Source organism: Pteropus alecto, unplaced genomic scaffold (assembly GCF_000325575.1).
Source record: "Pteropus alecto unplaced genomic scaffold, ASM32557v1 scaffold22, whole genome shotgun sequence".
In the NCBI taxonomy this organism is placed as follows: Eukaryota; Metazoa; Chordata; class Mammalia; order Chiroptera; family Pteropodidae; genus Pteropus; species Pteropus alecto.
The window spans coordinates 14,319,829-14,341,345 of record NW_006434839.1 but is presented as its reverse complement, the minus strand read 5'-3'; the positions used below and the strand labels follow the sequence as shown (position 1 = coordinate 14,341,345).

General features: G+C 34.0%; 1 protein-coding gene and 1 pseudogene across 1 annotated transcript in view; both read right to left on the bottom strand.

The window, feature by feature from the left end:
- CADPS2 (calcium dependent secretion activator 2) overlaps positions 1–523 on the bottom strand; it is a 472,387-nt gene extending 471,864 nt beyond the window's left edge. The window contains exon 1 of the mRNA XM_015588309.1: positions 273–523. Coding sequence (XP_015443795.1) covers positions 273–523 — 251 coding nt within the window. The remainder of the gene's footprint in view (positions 1–272) is intronic.
- Positions 524–5,109: 4,586 nt separating this feature from the next.
- On the bottom strand, positions 5,110–5,228 carry LOC112478759 (annotated as a pseudogene).
- Between the last annotated feature and the right edge of the window lie 16,289 nt (positions 5,229–21,517).

Sequence of the window (21,517 nt, the reverse complement as noted above, 5' to 3'; positions counted from 1 at the left end):
TCACCCCCGGACGCTGCGCCCCGGGTCTGAGGGAGGCGCGCGGCTGGCAGCAGCGTCTGCAGAACGAAAGGGAAACTGACCAGGGCTTTCCGGACACGTCGAGTTACATACAGGAGTGTTTCCTACCGCCAGGGCGAAAGGGGCGGGCAGGAGCCGGGAGGAGGACGCGGAGCGGGAGACAGGGAGCCGCCGGGATTAAATAGGCGGAGTTAGCGTTGGGGGTGAGCCCGAGCGCCTCGTGAATTAATCAGGCCCGCCCGGGGCCGGCCAACCCGGCGGTCCTCCAACGTCTGCGGGCGGGGACCGAGCGACGAGAGCGCCCGGGTGCAGGTGGGGAACCTGTGGCGCCTACAACAAGCAACACGTGGAACGCGATGTTGAGGAGCGGGCGCGGGGCCGCGGAGTGCGCGTGCGCGCGCCGCCGCCGCGGCCCCGGGGGCCCGGGCGCCCAGTTCCCAAAAGCAGAGACTAGTTGAGCGCAGTGGCTTTGTGTGCGCCCACCCGCGATTGCTGGGACTGCCATGACCTCACCGCCCAGCCTCCTTCTCTAGCAAGCTCCCTGAGGGCTGGCGGGCGGGCGGACAGGGGCCAAGAGAGCTACCCCCACCCCACAGGTGAGGGGAGCCGCCAGAACCTCTGGGACGCGAACCTGATAGCCAGGGTTCAACTCGAGCGCGGAAAAGTGGGGCTGGAGCCGGTCGCCTCCAAATAACGTTGGGAGGAGACTTTGAAAAGTCTCTCAATCTGCTTTGCTGCCGTTTGACGCTCATGGTGAGGTCCAAATTATAAAAGTCAGAGGAACGTTCTTGAAAAACAAAAAGCAAAACACGTGAGGCTTTCTTAATTTGTTTTTGTTCCTGTACACACATGAGCAGGATAGATTTTATATTTGCGAAATGACACACTGATTCAACTCACATATAGCTCGATTATTTTCTGGGTTGGAATGCAGTTATCTCGACAGTTCTGTAGTGTAGACATTTATTTATTCAGCAAATATTTGAGTGCACGCCCGGTGTCCAGCACCGTTAAGCATTTGGACGAGCCCGCGGCACCCTGGGGCGCACACTTGGTCACTGTTGGTTCTGACCTCAAGTGGGCGTCACGTAGCTGCACTTGAAGCCTGTCTTATCTGCGCAGATTTCTCACTCCCAATGCGGTAACCACCTTGGAGTTTATATCTGTCGTTTTGTTTCTGGTGTCCTTAATCCGGACGGAGGGGGAAACAGGGAAAACCGCATTCAGCGCAAGAGACAGTGTGCAGTGGCCAAGCTGGCAGCGAGGTGATAAAGCTCAGTGGAAGTATCACCAAGCAGATAAAATTACTGGCTCTGAGCTCTTCTACCCCGTGGCCAAATAGCAGTTTTAGCTTATTCAAGCCACTTTCCCAGTTAAGCAAACAAGAGAAAGGCTTTCCTGCTGCATTTACTGACATTCTCCCTAGATGGGGTAGAAAGACAAGAAGGCATTTGCTCCTTGCCAATTTATCAATCTTTAACGAGTGTCCACAGTTATAAAAGGTGTTCATTGAGGGTGCGATTGATCTCCAACTACCAAAGAATAGGAAATCTCAAAAACTGACGTGTTAAAAGACAGTGTTTCATTTTTGCAAGGCAAACAATAAATGACCAGCTTTTTAATTTAAGTCATAGGATCTAGTACTTAATAGCACTTTAAATGTGAAGTTTTATGAATGTGCTTTTCTAATAATGTCACCAAAGTAACTTTCTGAGACAGGTGATGATAATTACATGCTCAGTACCTGGTACTACACTGAGTCCTTTACATACATTATCTCAGTTGTTTGTATTTCCATTATTCAGATAAGGAACCTGAGACTTAGAGTATCTTCTTTTCTACAGAACTAACAACTAATGGAATTGGACTCAATCTAGTGAGCCCTTTCTAATTTCAAATAGCGGCTTTTTCTATTATAATTTGTCCAATTATAAAACAACATATTAAATGTATTATGTTTATTAAACTAACTAAAATAATTTAATTCCTAGGGACATAAAATTACAATTTAAATATAACAGCTTTATTGCCCTTCCTTTTCTTGCTAAGGAAAGGTATATTTTTCAGTTTCCTTTATTAATTAATTAATACTATTTGGTGTGGTAGCTTATTAGTCTCTTCCTATTAAATATGGTTATCAAACTAAAGATTCTTCAAGCCTTGGGGATCCCACTGGAAAACATCCAATAATTTTTAGAATAAAATATACAGAGTTTTCTCTATGAAGATGAAAACGGTTTAAGAAGCATAAGTTAAAGAAATATCCAAAAGACAGCAAAGAGAATGTTTAAAGATTTCATTAATTAAACATACATTGGTTAATAAACTAATATATGTTAAAACTATGCTGGGTATACTTAGAAGAACAAGATACAGCCTCTGACCTTAAGAAGTATGCAGGTTAAAGAATGACAAGTGAGAAAAATATTTATTTAAAAAAATAGAAAATAAATATTGGTATTGCAATCTGATGCTCGTTCTAATCAACCAAGAGATCATGGTAGCACAGAAGAGAAATTCTTCATTCAGGATAGAATGAGGGAAGGCTTCCAGGATGCTTGACATATATCTCACAGAATGAATAATTCAGAGTTTTTGGGGGTGAGAACACTGTAGAAGTAGGAACTACATTCGCAAAGGCATGAAATTGTTTGCCACATTTGAACAAGTACAAGTAAACTGGCATACCTGAAGTGAAAGACACATATGAAGATGGGGGAGATGAGACTAGAGAACAGGCGGTGGCAAATTCAGCATCGAGCAGGATAGTGGGCACGTGTCCATGTCCTTGTATCCCATGCTTTGGAATTTAAACCATATCCTGAAGAAAATGGTGATACACATAAAGGTTTAAGTAAGATAAGGCATAGGTGATCTGTAATCCTTAAGGGCCAATCTTGAGCAATGTAAGGACAATGAAATCAGAGGCAAGATACCAAGAGATTACTAAGGAAATCTGAGAGAGAAATAGTGAGGGCTTCACTTTAAGACAGGAGACAAGGAAAGAAGGAAAGCTTAATAGATGAACAAAGGAATTAATAGAATGTGTATAAGAAGCTGAGAAAGAAGTCAAGAATAGAATACGATTCCCAAGACAGGATAACTTGACTGGTAATAGATGAAATATGGACTTCTAGAAAACAAGAAGGTTTGGAGAAACATCAAGTTTTGAGGAGCTTATCAGAGAGATCCTAAACTCCACTGGAAATACCAATGTGTTACCCAAATCTGGTTAAGGAGATCATCAGTATATTAGTGGTAGTTGAAGCTACAGATATAGATGATAAGGTCCAGAGGTCTTGTGTTTTAAGTGACAAGAGGGCCAATGGTGGATCTCTGGAGAACCCTCTCTGCCTCTCCTCTAATAAAGAGATGGGTGGAAAAAAAGGAAACTGAATAGAAGAACTGATCATTAAAAATTTATTATGCTCTAATAATTTCTGATTAACATGTTCAATTTTGTGCATACACTAATGTTCTCGCCAAATTTCTACCTTAAATATTAACTTTTCAAGTAATTATAACATCGGTTGATGCTCTGGGATAATTGAATAAAGGATGCCCAGTGTAAGAGTGTAATTGGTTTGTACCATTTCATAAGTACATGAAATACACCTGAATTTATTCAATGATTCATTTTTACTTTTGTGAAGGTGAGCATAAAAACAAATTGAAGTTATACTGCTTCCTAATGAAATACCTCTAATGCTAGAAAAAGATGAATGCACAGTAATAAAATAGAATATGTGTGTTTTGGCAATGATATTTAAGGAAACAGGTGTGTGACCTGAATAGCTATAGGTGGTCTGTTTTCTGGTTGAGAATCAATTCGTGCATTTGACCTGAAAGGAAAGTATTAACTCTTTCGAGTCCCAGATGAAATCATTCTTTCTTTGAACAAACATTGTTTGAGTACCCACTCTAGGCTCTGCAGTTTTCTGAGTAGATAAAAACAATAAAAGTTAATCCTTGAGGGGATGCACATGAAACAGACATGAGCAAAATAAGAAATTATGGTAATATGTATGCTCTCATAGTAATAGAGAAAAAAATTCACAAACTATTTTTTAAGTGTTTTGGAAGTGGGCAGTCTATTATCTTTTGTGGTATAGTTATAGCTAAAGTTATATTACAACAGAGAGAAGAATCTTTTCAAGTCAAATGGAAGGACTGTTTTTGCAAGTATGTATGGGAAAACTGTCAACTCACAAACCCAGCTAATAAAAACAGTATGCATTTGCAAAAGTTAGATACAAACAACAAATTTTTGAGACTTCAAGATGAGTATTTATATCTTATGAAGTAATAATCTTCCTGGCAACTACATTTAAATCGCTTTCCTCCCTTTGCTCAGCTTTTTCTTTTGCTCCTCTCCAGCTAGAATTTGAGTTCCAGCAGAGAATTAAAGAACTCCACTTTTTACACATAATGGGTAAAAATATATGCAGATGACCAGCACAAATTGACCAGTGAATGCGTAGTTCACACTGATACAGTGACACACATATATACACACAAGATACCTACACACACGATATAGTCCAAGGAATATGGCAAAGATTAAAGAAAATAATACATGCAAAGTACTGAGAGTCTATCTGAAAGAGTAAATTCTCAGTAAATGTCAAGTATTTTATTGTTATTTGCATTTATTTACTGGGTTTTACATAACTTAGAATTTGTACTTCTAAATTATTTGCCTTGAAACAACCAGACTAAGAAACTCCCAAATATGTGCTGTTTTGTTAAAATCTCAAAGATTTCATAATTTTTATAAGAAGGTTGACTCCACAATAAGACGATACTTTTCTTCTGTCCCTATTCAATCTGTGAGTATTCGTCAACGATCGAGTATAGTCTGTTCTTTAATTTTCCATTTTCTGCAAAATTTGGAGGAAGTATTGGATATTTGAGTTGGTTGTGAAGTACAGGGAGGAAAGAAAGATAGAAACATGCTGTAACCTTTGTGCTCGGAATGTCATGAGAAAAGTCTTGCATTAATTCAAGATATATAATGTATGTGATGATTACTGTGGTCTCCTAGAGAAGCAAATATCTTGTCTAGAAAATTATACTTTTTGTTTGTTTTAGCACCTACAGGATCTGATATTCTGAGGTGGTCTCCCATCTAAGTACTAACCGGGCCCAACCCTGCTTAGCTTCCGAGATCAGATGAGATCTGTCACATTCAGGGTGGCATGGCCATAGATGGATGTATATATTTTTAATGTTAATAGAGACACAAACTATGTGAACTTTTTGTGGGAATGGATAAAATCTAGGAACGATGCTCGTAAATGGATAAAACAATAGAGATTTATTTTCCCCTCTAGTTTTCAGAGGGTTTTTTTTGCACTTATATTGACTATTGTTAAACATATTTTATGCCAGTCAATAACATTTATTGAGTGCCTATTCTCTGTTAAGCTCTATACCAGGACACTATAAAGACAGCATTGCATTGATTGACTGGAAATTCAACTAATGTCTCATTTAAGAGATGAGAATTCCACTGCTGTGAAAAATTTACACCATTTCAACAATAATGCTCAAGAAAATTAAACTAAATTGAAGAAGAGTGTTTATTGGACAAAATTATAAAGGATAGTCAAATGATATCAAGTGGGAAAAATAAAGATATGTCTTTATTAACTACTTACTATTACTGTGGTCTGTAGCAATAATTAACAAATTTCTTTTCAGGACCCATTTACACTGGTAAAAGTTATTAAGGACCCCAAAGATATTTTGGTTATGTGGGTTATATTTATTAGTGTTTCTAATATTAGAAAATAAAACTAAGAAAATTTAGAAACAGCTTTTTATTCATTTAAAATAACAAATTTATTACATAACACAATTACATATTTTGATGAAAAAAGCCACTATATTTTCAAAATAAAAGGTTGAGTGGGAAGAGTGGCATTATTTTATACAAAACAAATCTTTTTAAAGTCTGACTTAAGAAGATTCATGTGGATTCTTATATCTGCTTGCATTTAACCTGTTGCAATATATCGTTTTGTTTGAAATAGATGAAGAAAATATAACCTCATAGATATGTAGTTGAAAAAGGGAGGGGCATTTTAATAGACTATTTATGTAATTGTAGATATTCTTTGATATTACACCAAAACTCAATAAGTGGTAGTTTATTTAACGTTAGTTGCACTGTCTAACCTAAAATCACATCAATAAACTTTTTTACTCTGTGATATTAAAAAAATTCATTAGTCTGTCTTGCAACTTAAACGAACCTTTTACTGATGCATGATCTGTGATGTTATTCATTGGTTATTTGGAAAATATTGGATCCTTGGGTAATGTAGGTTGTCCAAAAGTTAAAACTTTTTATTTTATTATATAGTATACAAAACTTACATTTGTCAAAAGTACGATCGCATCAAAAAAGTTGTTAAGTACTGGAAAACTATCAAGCTCATAGTGACAGATACAAATTTTACAAAATTTTAATTTTTGCTTGATAGCTTGAATTTTATCACTGGCAACAATATTGTCAGTTGTTTTCCTTAAAGTGACAAGCTCACTTCATTGACTTTTGAGAAAATGTCTACCAAATAGCTTAGTATGAATAACTATAATTTGTTTGTCAAGTTGTTTTCTTAAGGAAAAAATGGTGTTCTGTGAAAATGCAGCTACTTTATAACTCAAACTGGTGCTACTCCTTCAGACAACCACTGTATTTCACTTTGCAGAAATGTTTTATGTAAGCTTCCCATTGACTTCACAGGAAAGTTTTCAAGGTATACCAAAGGGTTGAGATTTAACAAAATTAATACTTTTTACTGCTTAATCAGGAATATTCATAAGTAAAAATGGCTTTTTTTCCCCTGTGAGTGTGAAGAACACAGTGATTACTAGTAGATTTTGGTGCCATCATCTTGAGCCATGCTAAAGCTCCACCATGAATTCACTGTTGCTTCTGTATCATCTATGCAGTGTCAACACAGCAAAAAAGACAAACACTTGCATAAATATTTTAGTATTTGTATGAAAATAGTTTCAGCCTCACAGACTTCCTCGATAGGGTCTCAGGAACTTCTAGGGGTTTGAAGACCATATTTTGAGAATCATTAGACTTCATGTTAGGTCTATAATTTTACTATTGCATAACTAACACATTGTTGTTACTTAACAAATATTCATTCTCAAATATTCTTCTCTGCCTGATTTAAGGATAAAGTACACTATATTGAACAAATATATCCTGTGGATCTTATTTCAGTTAAAGGTATAAGTTGAGAAAATGTTTTCATTCATATTTAAATAATCAGATATCTAAATTTTTCATGAATTTTTATGCAAGCCCTTAAAAAATCAAAGCATTTGTATTAAATTAACCCACATAACCAAAATATCTTGTGGGTCTTTAATTACCTTGAACAAGGCATATGGATCCTGAGAACAAGTTTATTAATTATTGCTACAGACCAAAGTAATAGTAAGTAGTTAATAAAGACATATCTTTATTTTTCCCCACTTGATATTCGACTATCCCTTGTAATTTTGTCCAATAAATTAATCAGACCATTCCAGAACATTAAGAAAATATTTTAAAAATAAAGGTAACTTATCCTTTGAAAACAAGAAAAATTAATTTAACATCAAAGGAATAACTTAATTTTATTATATCAATGACAAGTTTATATTTGAAGCAAAACTTAGAAATTTAGTCAAGAGTCTACATTACATACAAAATGATTACTAATAGGACATTAGAGCCTGTACTTCTGTGTGGATAAAGCCAAAAATTCTGTGTTGTTAACATGATATTTTCACATCTTACTCTAAAGTAAATAACATGAAAATAAAACCTATATAAAAATAAACCAATAAGAACCTGTTTATTTACACTGATATTTTAACATAATTTAATTGGGAAAGGGGTAAAATTATAGAGGCTTAAAATTAAAAAATATATTGTATCCATGGACTTTTTTCTAAGGAGCTTTTCCAAAGCTTTTATAATGGAGTTCAAGACACCAAAAAACTATGAACCACTAAATCAGTGTTTTGTTTAGAGTGGAGTAATTCTACACTATATGAATGTGGTAAATCAGGTAATACCTCAGATCCATCTATGATAACTAAGGTGAACTAAATAAAGCTATGAACTATACATATGTAATTATGCTTTAATAATTAATTGGAAAGTTTTGGTCATCAGTTTTTCTAAAATCTCATTAACCTGGCTGTTTATTCTACATTAAAATAAGAAGAAGGATTAGGAGGTGTTTATTCAAAAATATCTGTAGCTAAAATCTGAACAAAACTGGCATACATTACTTATGAAAATATTTAAATGGTTAATAAATATAGGAGACTTTATTACCAGTTATATAGTATCAGCAGGTAGTTAAATAGGTGTATTGTCATACCTAAATTTCTCGGCACTCTTTAGAAAGTGTGACACATGGCTCGTAAGAACACTTCTACCTCTCAGGTGTTTTGTTGTTTTAAAGCATCTATGCAAGGTGATAGCTGGTGATGTTCCAATATCATTTAGAGACGGACAATATTCTGGACTACCTGCCTTATTTCACAAGGTTATGAATTTGTATGATAATAACAGCCGTTTATTTTTCTTCTTATTAGAGTTCTTCATTTTGAAAGGAAAAAAGAATTACAAATCTTGATTTGTGCCTTTATTTATCACATGCCATTACAAACACACATTCCTATACACAGACCCACACACACACACACATTCAAGTTATTCAATATTGCATCTTTTTCTTATTGCTACATTAAAATATTCTCCTCCTACAATTTTTTTCTACTGATAAAGCTTTTCCATTCCCAAACTTAAAGACTTTTGTTTCCAAATTTTACAAATATAGAAATATCCATAAGATGGTGCTGTATCTTAAATTTATTTGGTCAAATATTCGAATGTTAAAATACATTATTACAAATATGGTTTTAAAACTAGATTGGAGTTCAATCTTTAATAAGTCTTATGCTGTAGAGCTGTCAATATAAATGTAATCAGAATCTTTATATAACTTGTTTTTCATGTATTATACAATTGCTAAAGTATCTTTGTCCCAGTTTTAGTTGCCAACTACAGGTGGAAAAAATAATTGAAATTCTTATTTCAACTGATGTTCTCTGAAAAATGGCCACTTTGCACATTAGACAAATGAAGCAGTTGAATTATATACAGTATCAATTTCTACCAAGGTCAGTAATTTAAAAGTCTTTTGAAACATTCGAGTTCATAGAAGTTAGAAATGACATTGCATGTAAGCACTTCCTTTCAAAAGTTCAAGAAATATAGAGGAATTAACTCAAACTTTTCTATACCTAGTAAGATTATTTACCCAGTGAGGGAAAGGTAATTTAAGATATGCCAATTGTATAATGTATTTCTGATTTAGGGTGATGCAATCAGGAGAAATAATACTTCACATGCCATTTTATTATCACTCATAAACAGATTTAATAAACAGAGTGCTTAAAAATTGGTTATAGAATTCTTTATTTTAGAGATGAACAATCTTATGCCAAAGGAATAGAAACCATGTAATGGAGGTGACAAGGAAAAATGTGTTCATGAAAGAAAGCATCTGGAGTTACAAAGGGCAATAATATCTATTTAGGTGTATCTTGGGCAGGAACCAAGTCCCCATCACATAATCACATAAAAATTTCAAAATATTTACTGCTGTGATTTGGGGCATATTTAATTTTAGAGATTTGCTTTTCCATCAGTTGTTCAGAATTTTTTCTCCCTTTGAACAGTGCCATCTTCTGAATGACAGCATCATTACACATCTTAATCCAGATGTTACAATTTTGCAGAAAACTTCAAATACACTGGTAATGATTACAAAGTACTAGTGAACAGAGAATTCTGTATAGCATTATGTTGCAAAATAACAAAATTTAGTGAATAGTTATTATTAAGAATATATACATTTAAGCTAAATTTTGTGTCAACAAAATATCAAAATATACTGGTACTCTAAAAAAATCATAAAATCATTCTAAGAAATATGTGATACCACATTTGTGAGGACATTTTTACCTTTTCAAAACTTTCCCGGAATTCAACTTTTTAAATTTTTTATCAACATAGACATTTTTCTCATACTAAACTAGAATGTCTAAATAATACTGGGGTTTATATAAAGAAAATAATGCAGCAAAATTTATATTTCTGTGATTTAGAATAAAAAATTAAAATTAAGAAACTAAAGTCAAGTAATATTGAAAAACACTTTCATTAAGATAATCCATCAAGCTTCAAAAAGTTTTTCCATTTGCTTGATCACAGTGTTGGTCATGCAATGATACATAGTAAACATTTATGTCAATGGTACCTTCCCACACACTGCTTTCAATGACAATGTTGTTCTGTATTTTAGCGGGGAAAAATAGTATTATGATGTATCAGAAATAGTTAATGAGCATTAAAAAGATCAAGAAGATAAATATTATTTAAGTTTTGTCTGCATATTCATTTTAAAAATAGGTCCAACTGTATCTGTTGAGAAAAATAATACCTTATCAGGTGCTTCGGAATCCAAGAGAAGATTGAGGTCTCTATTTGGAAAAAGTAAAGGTACCAAAGGGCAGGGCTGTGTGCAAGAAATCTCTGGATATCAGTCAAAAGCCCACGAGGAATGCTAAAAATACGTTCTATGGAAATTCCCACAGCTTAATTAATTCAATTGATATTTACTAAGAATTCACTACAAGCCAGGCACTGTGATAAGTGGAGGAAATAGAATGATGAGCAAAAAAGAAAAGACACAATTTCTCCGTCACGGAACATAAAACGTAGGGTGAAGACAGACATTAATTCAAAAACTACACACTTAAATATATAATTGCATGCTGAAATAACTTTAATCAGAAGCACTGGGTACAGTAAGAGGATATGACAGGGAGGTATGACCTACTCTGTCAGAGAGATGAGGGAAGCAAGAGGTGCTTGAGTGGAAATCTTAAAGATGAGCATGAGTTAGGACATCTGTTGTAATATGTCTGGGATTTGTTTCATAGTTATCTGGGGTGGAAGTGGGTGGATGGAGCCATAAATGAAATAAGATTAGACATGCATAGTAATATAAATACGTTTGATAAATTCAATAATAAATACTTTTAAAATATGTGTTTACATATGGTATTTCAGGCAGAAGTTGGGACATATTTGAAGGCCCTGAGTCAAGCGATTTGGTCCTTATTAAGTCCCTGAAAGAAAGATAGTGCCTCTAGAATTCAGAGAACTGAAGCCAGACAGTACAGGGCCCTGTAGAGGTTTTGGCCTTTATCCTAAGAGCAATGGTGAGTGCTAGGCATCAGAGTTATATTCATTATGTGTTTTATTTTTTAAAATAAAAATCACTTAGGTTATACTGTTGATACTAGAAGATTGCAAGACGACAATAGGTGAAAGCAATGGAAAGGGAGGAAAGGAAGAGACTGGAAAGAAATATAGGCGGTACAATTGAAATAACTTGATGAAGAAATGGATATTAGGCAAAAGTGAGAGGAAGATGTTGAGAAGGTCTCCTAAATTTTTTAGTTTGTGCAACACTGAGCTTAAGAAATTCTTTTAATTAAAAAAAAAAAGAAGTTGGTTTTCATCAAATTTTTAAAATAACATTTACATTGGTATCTTTCTCATACCATGGAATCTTGGGCAATTCACTCTTTTTTTTTCTTTTTTAAAAGAATATTTAAATCTCTACTAGGGGCTCAATTGTTCCCATTTTGCTCCTACTTCATCTGGAGTGTGGGGACCATAAAATCAGGTAAGTTTCTGTAAGTAGAATAAAACCAACTTTAAAATCCTGCATCTTTTCAAAAAATCCAGGATATCAGTTATCTTTGTATTCCTGATGTTTATTTCCCTCTATTATCTTACAGAGTTTCTAAGTCAAGAATTGCAAACATATGGTCTTTGGACAAATGCAATAGATTTTTAAGAAATAAAATAAAGAAATCTAATAAAAATCTACAGCAAAAATAATGCAATTGATCTTTCTTTTCTTTCAATACTAGGGTTAGTCTAGAATTCTTAATCTATTAATGACACTGATAGATTTAATTACATTCCTAACACATTAACTGGAGGCCAGAATTGGCTCAGGATTAGGAGTAGCCATTAAAAAATTTTAACTGAGACAGAAGGAGTTTCATTCGAAACCCTCACTGGAGAATATCTGTCAAAGGATGAAGCACTCACTACAATGAAGGATACTTAAGTAAAATTTATTGCTTCCAGACGGTTAGTCAGTTTCATGTTGGTGATGCAATATTGTTCAAACATTCCCGTTTGATATTTTAACAGGAAAGTTTGAAGCTGATGTAACCCTTTATCTCTATCAACAAAAATTTTTTTCAGAAAATTATCAGAGTTTTGGGATAATAATGTAGTTTATGTTATAATAGAAAGTAGAACAAGTTAAATAACATCTCTAGCCCTTAAATTTCTCTGTGATTTGATGTGAAGAACAAACTGCCCACCTAATTTAAACCCCAACTAAGCATAGCGCTAACCTAAATCCTAAGTGAATAAAATGCGAATACCTTAAAAGTGAGACATCTCATTTGGCTATCTCCTGCTTTATGGTAAACAGAAAAGGAAAAAGGATAAGGCATAAGAGGTGAAACCATCTTGCATGCATATTTTAAGCCTCTGCTTGTGTAATGTCTATTAGCATCCCATTGGCTAAAGCAAGTACATGGCCAAGCCAAAGTTCTAAGTAATGGGACATGGAAGTACACTCCGTCCACCATGGAGCCAAAGACAGTCACATGACCAAACCAAGGATCAATAGGGTTGGAAGTGAGGGTGGGGAAGAGTGAATATTTTTGAACAGTAATTTAAAATACCATGATGGCCTTAACATCTCTTGCCTCGATTTCTATCTGTAAAGCCCTTCTAAGGTTGCTATGAGAATTTAACAAAGCACTTAGGATGTTTGGCACATGGGGAGTTCTGGTAAACAGTAGACACTGCTAATTCTATATATCTCTGCTCATTTCATGGAATCCCCACCTTTAAGCACCTCATAGCCATTCTTCTTCCTCTCATATCCATCCCTTTTTTCCAAGGAAGCACATTTGTTTGGCCCAAGACAAAAAGTTTGCATTTAGGTGAGTCTAGCTCTAGTGATCACAACAATAAATGACTCATCTATAGAAAGGGTCTATCAGGCAGGCCATACAGGTTTTCCTTTTTTATTTAAGATACATCTCCTCCTCATTGAGCTACCTTACCCAGATGAGATTGCTAGGATCCGAAATGGAGAGTAATGAAGTATATATCCTTATTTACATTTTCTAAATTCTGTTATGAATGTGTTTTCTTTTTGAAAGAAGGCAAAAAGAATTATAAGAAAGACAATTTAATTCGAGTGACACATCTCTGTTAAGTCTTCTCTAATTTCCTTTTTACTATGATCGTCAATACTTTTTTCCTAAACCTTTATTACTGTAACAACTGAATTGTTTGTGACATATTTTTATTCCTGTATCCAAAGTGAAATTTTCTAGAAAATAGTTCCTTATTCTTGCCTCTTTTCTAACATAACACATGACACAAAGTAGATAATCAATAATATTTATTAGATAGAATTAGAGAGAAGACAGAAAGGGAAACTAGCAAAAGATTATTGGATTTCATTTTTGTCCCACTTTTAAAAGTGATGTTTATTAAAAGGTACAGTTTGCTGCTTATAAATTATACCTTAATAAAGTTGATTTTTAAAAATGAAGGTTCCCAGAAGGCAAAGAATAAATGCCTATGGAGTATTACCATTTTACTGGAAGAAATTCGCTCATTGTCGTAAAATGGATATAAAATAATATTGCTGAACACTTTTAAAAATGAACTTCGGCTAGTACTGGAAAATCAACTTTGTACAGAATATGAAGGGTAGTGTAAAAACAGTCTTTTCAACAAATGGTGCTAGACCAACTGGATACCCATGCAACGGAATAATAACAACCATCATCTCATATCATACACAAATATTAATATAGAATTGATGACAGTCCTAAGGAGGAAGCTAACTCTATAAAATTTCTAGAAGAAAACATTGGATAAAATCTTTCTGACTTTGAGTTATGCAAAGATTTCTTAAATAAGATGCAAAAATTGTGAAATGTAAAAGAAAAATGGTAAATAGATTTTTATCGACATTAAAAAACTTTTTTTCTCATAGAAAAATACTATTAAGAAAGTGAGAAGGAAAGCTTCAGACTGGAAGAAAATATTCATAATACATATATCTGATGAAGGACTTATTTCCAGAATATATGATGAATTCATATAACATATTAATAAGAAGTCAAATAATCCAAGTTAAAGATAGATAAAAGATTTAAACAGATACTTTGCATAAGAAGATATACAAATGGCAAGTGAACACAGATTAAGATGCCCAACATTATTAGCCATTAGGGAAGATGCAGATTAAAACCAGAATGAGACAGTATTATATATCAATTTGAATTAAAATTTAAAAAACTAACAATATCAATTGTTGAAACAACTGGGACTTAACACTCTAGTGGGAATAGAAAATGGTAAATTGCTTTGGAAAATTATTTTACAGTTTGTAATTAGACATATAGTTACCACACGATCCAGCAATTCTACTCCTACGTATTTATTAATTCAAGAGAAATGAGAACCTATGTCCACACAAAGACTTGTAGATGAATGCTCAGCTCAGCATTGTTTACCATAGTCAAAACCTAGAAGCTATCCAAATGTTCATCAACAGGTCAATGGATTACAAAAAATGTGATAAATCCATACTACTGAATACTACTCAGCAATAAAAAAGAATGAACTACTGATACACGCAACATGAATGAATCTCAAAAATATGAGTAAAGAAAACCAGACACAAAAAAGTTCATATGTATAATTCTATTAATATAAAACTATAGAAATTGCAAACTAATTTATCATGACAGAAGGCAGATCAGTGGTTGCCCAGAACCAGGAGCAGATGAAGAAATGGATTGCAAGGGGCCATCACAAATATTTTGAGGTTATGAAAACATTCTGTATCTTGATTTGTAGCAGTAGTTTCACAGGTACATACATCTGTCAGAACTCAAGAAACCATGTAGTTAATATGAATGTAGTTCATTATTTGTAAATTGTACCTCAATAAAGTTGATTTAAAAAATAAAAATTTCCAAAGGCATGGAATGATGTGATCTATGGAGAATTAACATTTTATTGGTCGATAATGATAGTAATTGCAAAATAGAAGAAAGTAATACTGCTGAACACTTGTAAAACAGTTAGTGCTTAAAAAAATCAACATCGTAAAGAAGATTGAGAGTAACATAATCAAATATAAAAATGTTTTTTATCCTTACTCTCTGAGTCTATAAATTCTTACTACTGCTTCTCCTCTGTTCCCATTTCCTTAGCTGAACAGATGAACATGGCTTCCTTTCCTCCTTTCCCCTCTCTCCTTATCCCCTCTACTCCACATGTTGAGAAAAGGTCTGTTATTTTAGGCACTGCTACTTATACAAAAGAATTGATTTTTTTTTTTTTTAATTTAAGAAAGAATTTTTAGGCGTAAAATTAAAATACTAAAGGGAGTACATGTAATCCCATTAAAGCAATTGGAAGCACTGACAAAAAAAAAAAAAAAATGAATTAAACATTTCATACAGTCTCCAGAATTCAGAGAAAGTACTCCCAGAGTCACAGTAAGGTATAGTGCTTACAAGAGCTCATGAAATTCAGACTTAATTTAGTATATCTCTGAGGCGACTATTGCTGGCATCTAGCTGCTTTCTCCTCACAATTAGCACTTGAATCTGCCAAGTTTCTGTTTGTTTTTGAAATTTGTCTCTATAAGTTATAATTAATATAAATCTTTCAACTTAATTTCAAAGGACTAATATTAAAGAACCAAACATGAGATTCTTTGGAATTCTAATAGAATCTGCATATTGAGGGATTTTTCACCTAGAAGCATTGCCGTATATATAAATAAAATTTCCCCTGGCAAACATATACCTACATATATTCCCCCCACACTCACAAACTATCAAGAGTTGGAACTGAGAAGACAAAATAGACTTAGTGGGACAATAAATAAATAAATAATCAGCATTTTTAGTTCAGACTTATCCACAATGATATATTATGCATAGAAATATGAGGAAGTTTGCAGCATTTTGAATATACAGCAAAATATTGTACTATTAACATTTTTTTCCCCTATCACTCAACCATTTATTTGAATTCCAGAATTTGTGTTATAAAATATCCACATGCTAATACCCTGAAGATAGCCACCAGTGAATTCAAAAGACGGGTTGAAGACTGACTAGAAATACAAACTTGCTTTAAGGTAAAAAGATGGCCTAAGAACACTAAAAGTGGCATGAATGCTTCTTGTCAATACTATTAATTTTCAACTGTAAAATTACCTGGAATTTTTTCAAAGCTACCTTAAGTTGCCAGCCTTCCTTCCCATAACCATATTTTATTATTACTTGAAATGTAATATCTAATCACATTGATGTAAAATATTTAAGTAGCTAATAATAACAGCAGTAATAATAACAGTTAATGTGAAACCAGAAGCATAACCATATATGTAAAGTGAAAATGTATATTACAAGCTGGGCATTTTACTAAGAATTTTATATAATTTTTTTCACTGGATATTTACAAAACCCTCATGAAGTAGTTTCTATTATTAAACCAACATTACAGCTGAAGAAACTGAGACTTGGAGATAGTAAGTGACTTCTTCAAGTTTTCTCAGCTAGTAAACAGCAGAGCTGGAATTTGAATGCAAATAGTCTAATTCCAGAATATAGCCTGTTAACCACTATGAACTGCAAATATTTGCAATATAGAGGAGGTGAACTCCAACTTTCAGGTAAAGAATGGCAGAAACTAGGCGCATTCCTGAGAAGACCTTAATTTAATCCAGGGTATAGGAAACTTGTATCGATTTCAAGCAACTGAAATCGTGGATAACAAAGAACAGAAAGCAAAACCGCGGATAAGGGGAGACTACAGCATTATGGGAAAACCCATAATATACACACTGATACATATTTAATCATTAGAAAGGTTACTACCTAGCTCAAGGTCACACAGCCAATTGAATAGAAGAGCTAGATGCAAACCCAAACCATCAGGCTCAGGAGACCATGCTCTTATTCTAAACAATAACCCATTGCCTCACAGAATTCTTTTCCTCACTCTTTATGAGTGAATGCTTTTTCTTTTCTGCCCACTCTTTCTTTTCCTCTTAATTCTGGAATGCATTCTGATGTTTTCATTATTCTCTTTTTTTCTTGCAGTGAGCTCCCCAAAGATCTCCTGACCACATGACAGTTTTCCACTGGTTTTCTTTTCTGTTATTTAAGCTCTCCTCTCTGCCTATTTGATTCTATCTATTATAATCATGTATAACTGTTCTTCCATATTAATTTTTTGCTATCCTATTTGGGGGAGTTTATTACAAGTGTTCTTTGCCTATACCTTCTAAATCAGAGCATAAGTGTTAATGCATGGACTCACCTTCCCTCTTAGCTTTATATTAACATACTGCTTTCAAGTTCATGTTATTCATCATATAATTCATTTTAATAACATTTAATAGGCAACTACTTCTTTCTTTGTAATATTCTTAAGTATTTAATGTACAATTATTTTTCTGGTTGTACTTTTGTTTTCATTTTGTTTCTTATATTACTTTTTGAATATAATTCATTAAAAATTTTTCCAGTATTTTGTCTAATTGTATTCCATTTTATTTCATGATGTTCAAAGTTCTTAGCTATTTTTAACTGAAATAAACTAGAACTGTTGACTGCAACAGAAAAGAACCAACAATAAATTCATTAGATTTATGTTTGTATCTATACAAAAAAAGCTAATCATTTTCATTTTTTATTTTATTTTAGAATATGGTATCTTTATTAAAGTCACTAGTTTTCTTGAAGAAATATTACATTTGAATGTCCACATATCTTCACAAAGGACACAAGTTTAACTGAAGTTGTAACTTAATCAGATAGAGATTCTGAATAACTGTTACCACTTTTCAGTGTGTAGCTAGAATCATAGCTAGCGTCTAGCCATGCTGCAACCTGAATGGTGTTTTTGTTCGTATTAGGAGAAAACCTTTTCTTCCTCAAGACACAAATAGCCATCTGACAAACAACCGTGGTAATAAATACACGAGTCCAGCAGGGCAACCATGAATGCGAATGGCACTTTCTAGAGCTGTTCCTAACCAACCCTATGCTCTGGCCCTGACAAAGACCACATCAATGCTCTTACATATTTCAGTGAACTTTTTCTGACATTACTCAGCCATCATGAAAAAGAACTGAAGTAATTATGTATGGTTATTCAGATTCTTTGCAACTGAGAACCAGGTATACTAAGATAAAATAAGAAAATAATTTGATCTTTTAACTTTTACTGGGCTTCTACTGAGTGCCAAGTGAATCTTGCTACTTATCAGAATTTTGTCCTTTATCAATTTAAGCCGAAATCTCTTCCTGTTTTGATGTTTTAATTAGCATTCAACACTCTCTAGAACAATGTGAAATGAAGTGACATTTTAACTGCTAAGTGTAATTTAGTTATTTAAATCACAAAAATTTATTACACGTTTTTGAAGAAATCTCATTTCTTATGATGTAATAATGTAAATACCATATTTTAATTAGAAGATTTATGTTCTCCGTGTGTAAAAATTTGCTTGATTAGCATTGAAAAGGGTTAGACAAAGTAGATAATAAAGGCTATTATTAAAAGTTCTTATACTTGAAGAGTAAAGATCAGTAGGATTTGTTTGGAAGTAGAGACAAGGGTGTGAAAGTGCTTTATTTTAAATGAGATTTATGAACTTTTATAGTGAAGCCAAAAGCCACCTTAGTAACTATGCATAACATACAATGAAGAACATTTTTTAACAAGTTAAAAACAATATTAATAAGAATTTGAAAAAACTTGTAGGAAGAAAACTTCAGATACTGATCTCAATCATAAAAGAGATGCCAAATATTATGAGAATTCAGAAAATAAAGGAGAAATCATGTGTGTGTGTGTGTGTATGTGTGTGTGTGTGTGTGTGTATGTAATATTTGTGGTTAAGTTCAGAAGTATTGTTTAAGTTATATCTTGGAATATATATTGAGTTTTTAACATTCTCCATTCTCTTTCATTTTCTCTGCCTAATTTCCATGAAAAAAAATGTGGAAGTGTTTGAAGGTCTACAAATTATTCTTCCTATTATCAAATGCCCATTTTTTTGTACATTTGTTGTTGTTCAACATTTATGAATGTGACAATGATGATATATTTTATGCATTTCGAGATTGAAGTTGGAATAGGCTTTGAGATTAGTAGTCTTCTCATCTATTACCTTTTTTCTTATAAAATATGGAGACTAAGGAGGAGATTCAAATGTAGCTAGCCACTATATACACAAACATTTGTAGTTTTTGGATGATGTTGATATGAATAGTTCGAATGATAAAATTTAGTACAGGGCAGCAAAATGTATCATAAACAAAATTCAAGCTAATCTAAAAACCATGAACTCACAAACTAAAAGGTTTCTTAGTAAATAAATAATAATGGAAAAGAGGAGAGCAAGATAATCCAGAATCAAAATTAAGTACCCCAAACTTCCAAAGAACATAAATAGCGGTGATTATATATCTTAAGCAATTTTTAGATCTCCAGCCTGGGTGTAGCAAGGTGGAGTATATCCAGAGTTAGGTTATATAGGGTCTAGAAAAAAACTGATATACTAAAGTTTAGCTGCTCTGAATAAAAGTGTGCTCGTATATTAAGAGGCTGGATGACAAAATGAGCAAATAAAGAGTAAATAGAAATCAGAGCTTTTTATTAGCACTTCAAGTGAAGGAGCAGGGACCCAAGTAAGGTATTGAGTTAACAGGTTATCTCTAGATGATCAGTGGTATCTTGAAATTTTCCCCAAAATTGATGTTTCTTTCTATTTCAATGTTACCTAAGAATATGGATATCCAACAATAATTTTTAAAAACTAAAATTTCCAGAGATACATATATGATATAAATCATAGAGTATCATGTTCTCCAAATGGGGAGGTTGTTGGTTTAAAGAATAAAAATGAAAGCTCTACACTGTTGTACATGGGGAAACAATGAACCTTAATGCTAATGTCAAAATAAAGTGTTTTTTGGTGTCTTCCATCTGCCATCTATGAAGCCCTGTGTCTGAGGGATGTTATAATAGGGACGCTGCAACATAACGTTTTGTTTTTTTTAAATTCCTTAGTGTAATACATGTTTCTTTCTATCCTGATGAATTCAGTTGGCTATCCCAGGAACTTACCTCTTTGAAACTTACCTCTTTTTAGTCCAAAGGCAAAAGCAAGACCTGAACAGACATTTGTTTTAACATTTAGCAATCTTGGGGGGAGATTTTTTTCCAATCTAATATCTTTTAGTTCCTGAAGAAATTTTGCATGAAAAGGTACATGTCTAAAGGAATTGATTAGGGAAGGCCTGTTGGCTGTTTGTTCAGAGCCCTCAGAGAACAGCAATAATCTTGACAATTCATCAAGGACTAGAAGTTGGTTCTCAGACTTACAAGCTTAAAAACTTGATAGCATATTAAGAATTGACTCTTCTTTGAGAGTATACTAACAATCAAATTCGTAGAGACTGATGTGTATAATCAAATGATTATTATTTTACAATGAGAAGAATAATTATGCAAATCAAAATTCTTGCACCTATATAATGCATTGGATGCAGGCTTTTTAGGGAAAACCATTTATAATAGAGAATTTGGAATGAACACGAGCCAGAGCTAAGGGCGTTATGCTGAAGAAAAATGAATAGAAACGAAATCTCCTCCTGACCCAAAAAGCCTCACCATAAAGGTAGAAGAGAAAATATTTTATCATTGAATAAGCATTAAACCACATTGTGGGATCTTAGCAGCAAGTTGAAGGGGTAGGTAAAAACTGTGCTTGCCTCGTCCCATGATCACATTAAAATTACAACTAAATTATGGCGCAATCAACCTGGAAAACCATCTGAAGACTAGCTGAATAGAACTCCCGTAACTAAGGATATAAAGAGGTCACACTGAGACTGGTACTAGGGGCGAAGACACGAAATGGACTGGTCTCACATCCACATGTGGAGGTTGAGCATCAGGAGGGATATCTCAGCCACGGAGGTCCCCCTAGAGGAGCGAGAAACCCAGCCCTACACCAGGTCTTCTTAGCCCAGGGTTCCAGTGCAGAGAAGAAGAGTCCCTACAAAGTATGGCTGTAAAAGTCAGTGAAGCATCCAACCATTCAGGTGGTACCGAAAGCTGCTGGAAACTCAGAGATCCCCTTAAAGGGCCCGCACACAGACTCACTCACTCGCAGGCACTCATCTTGGGCTCCGGCGGAAGAGCAGTACCTAGGGAAGTGCCAGAGACATATACAAAAATGAGTTGTAAGGC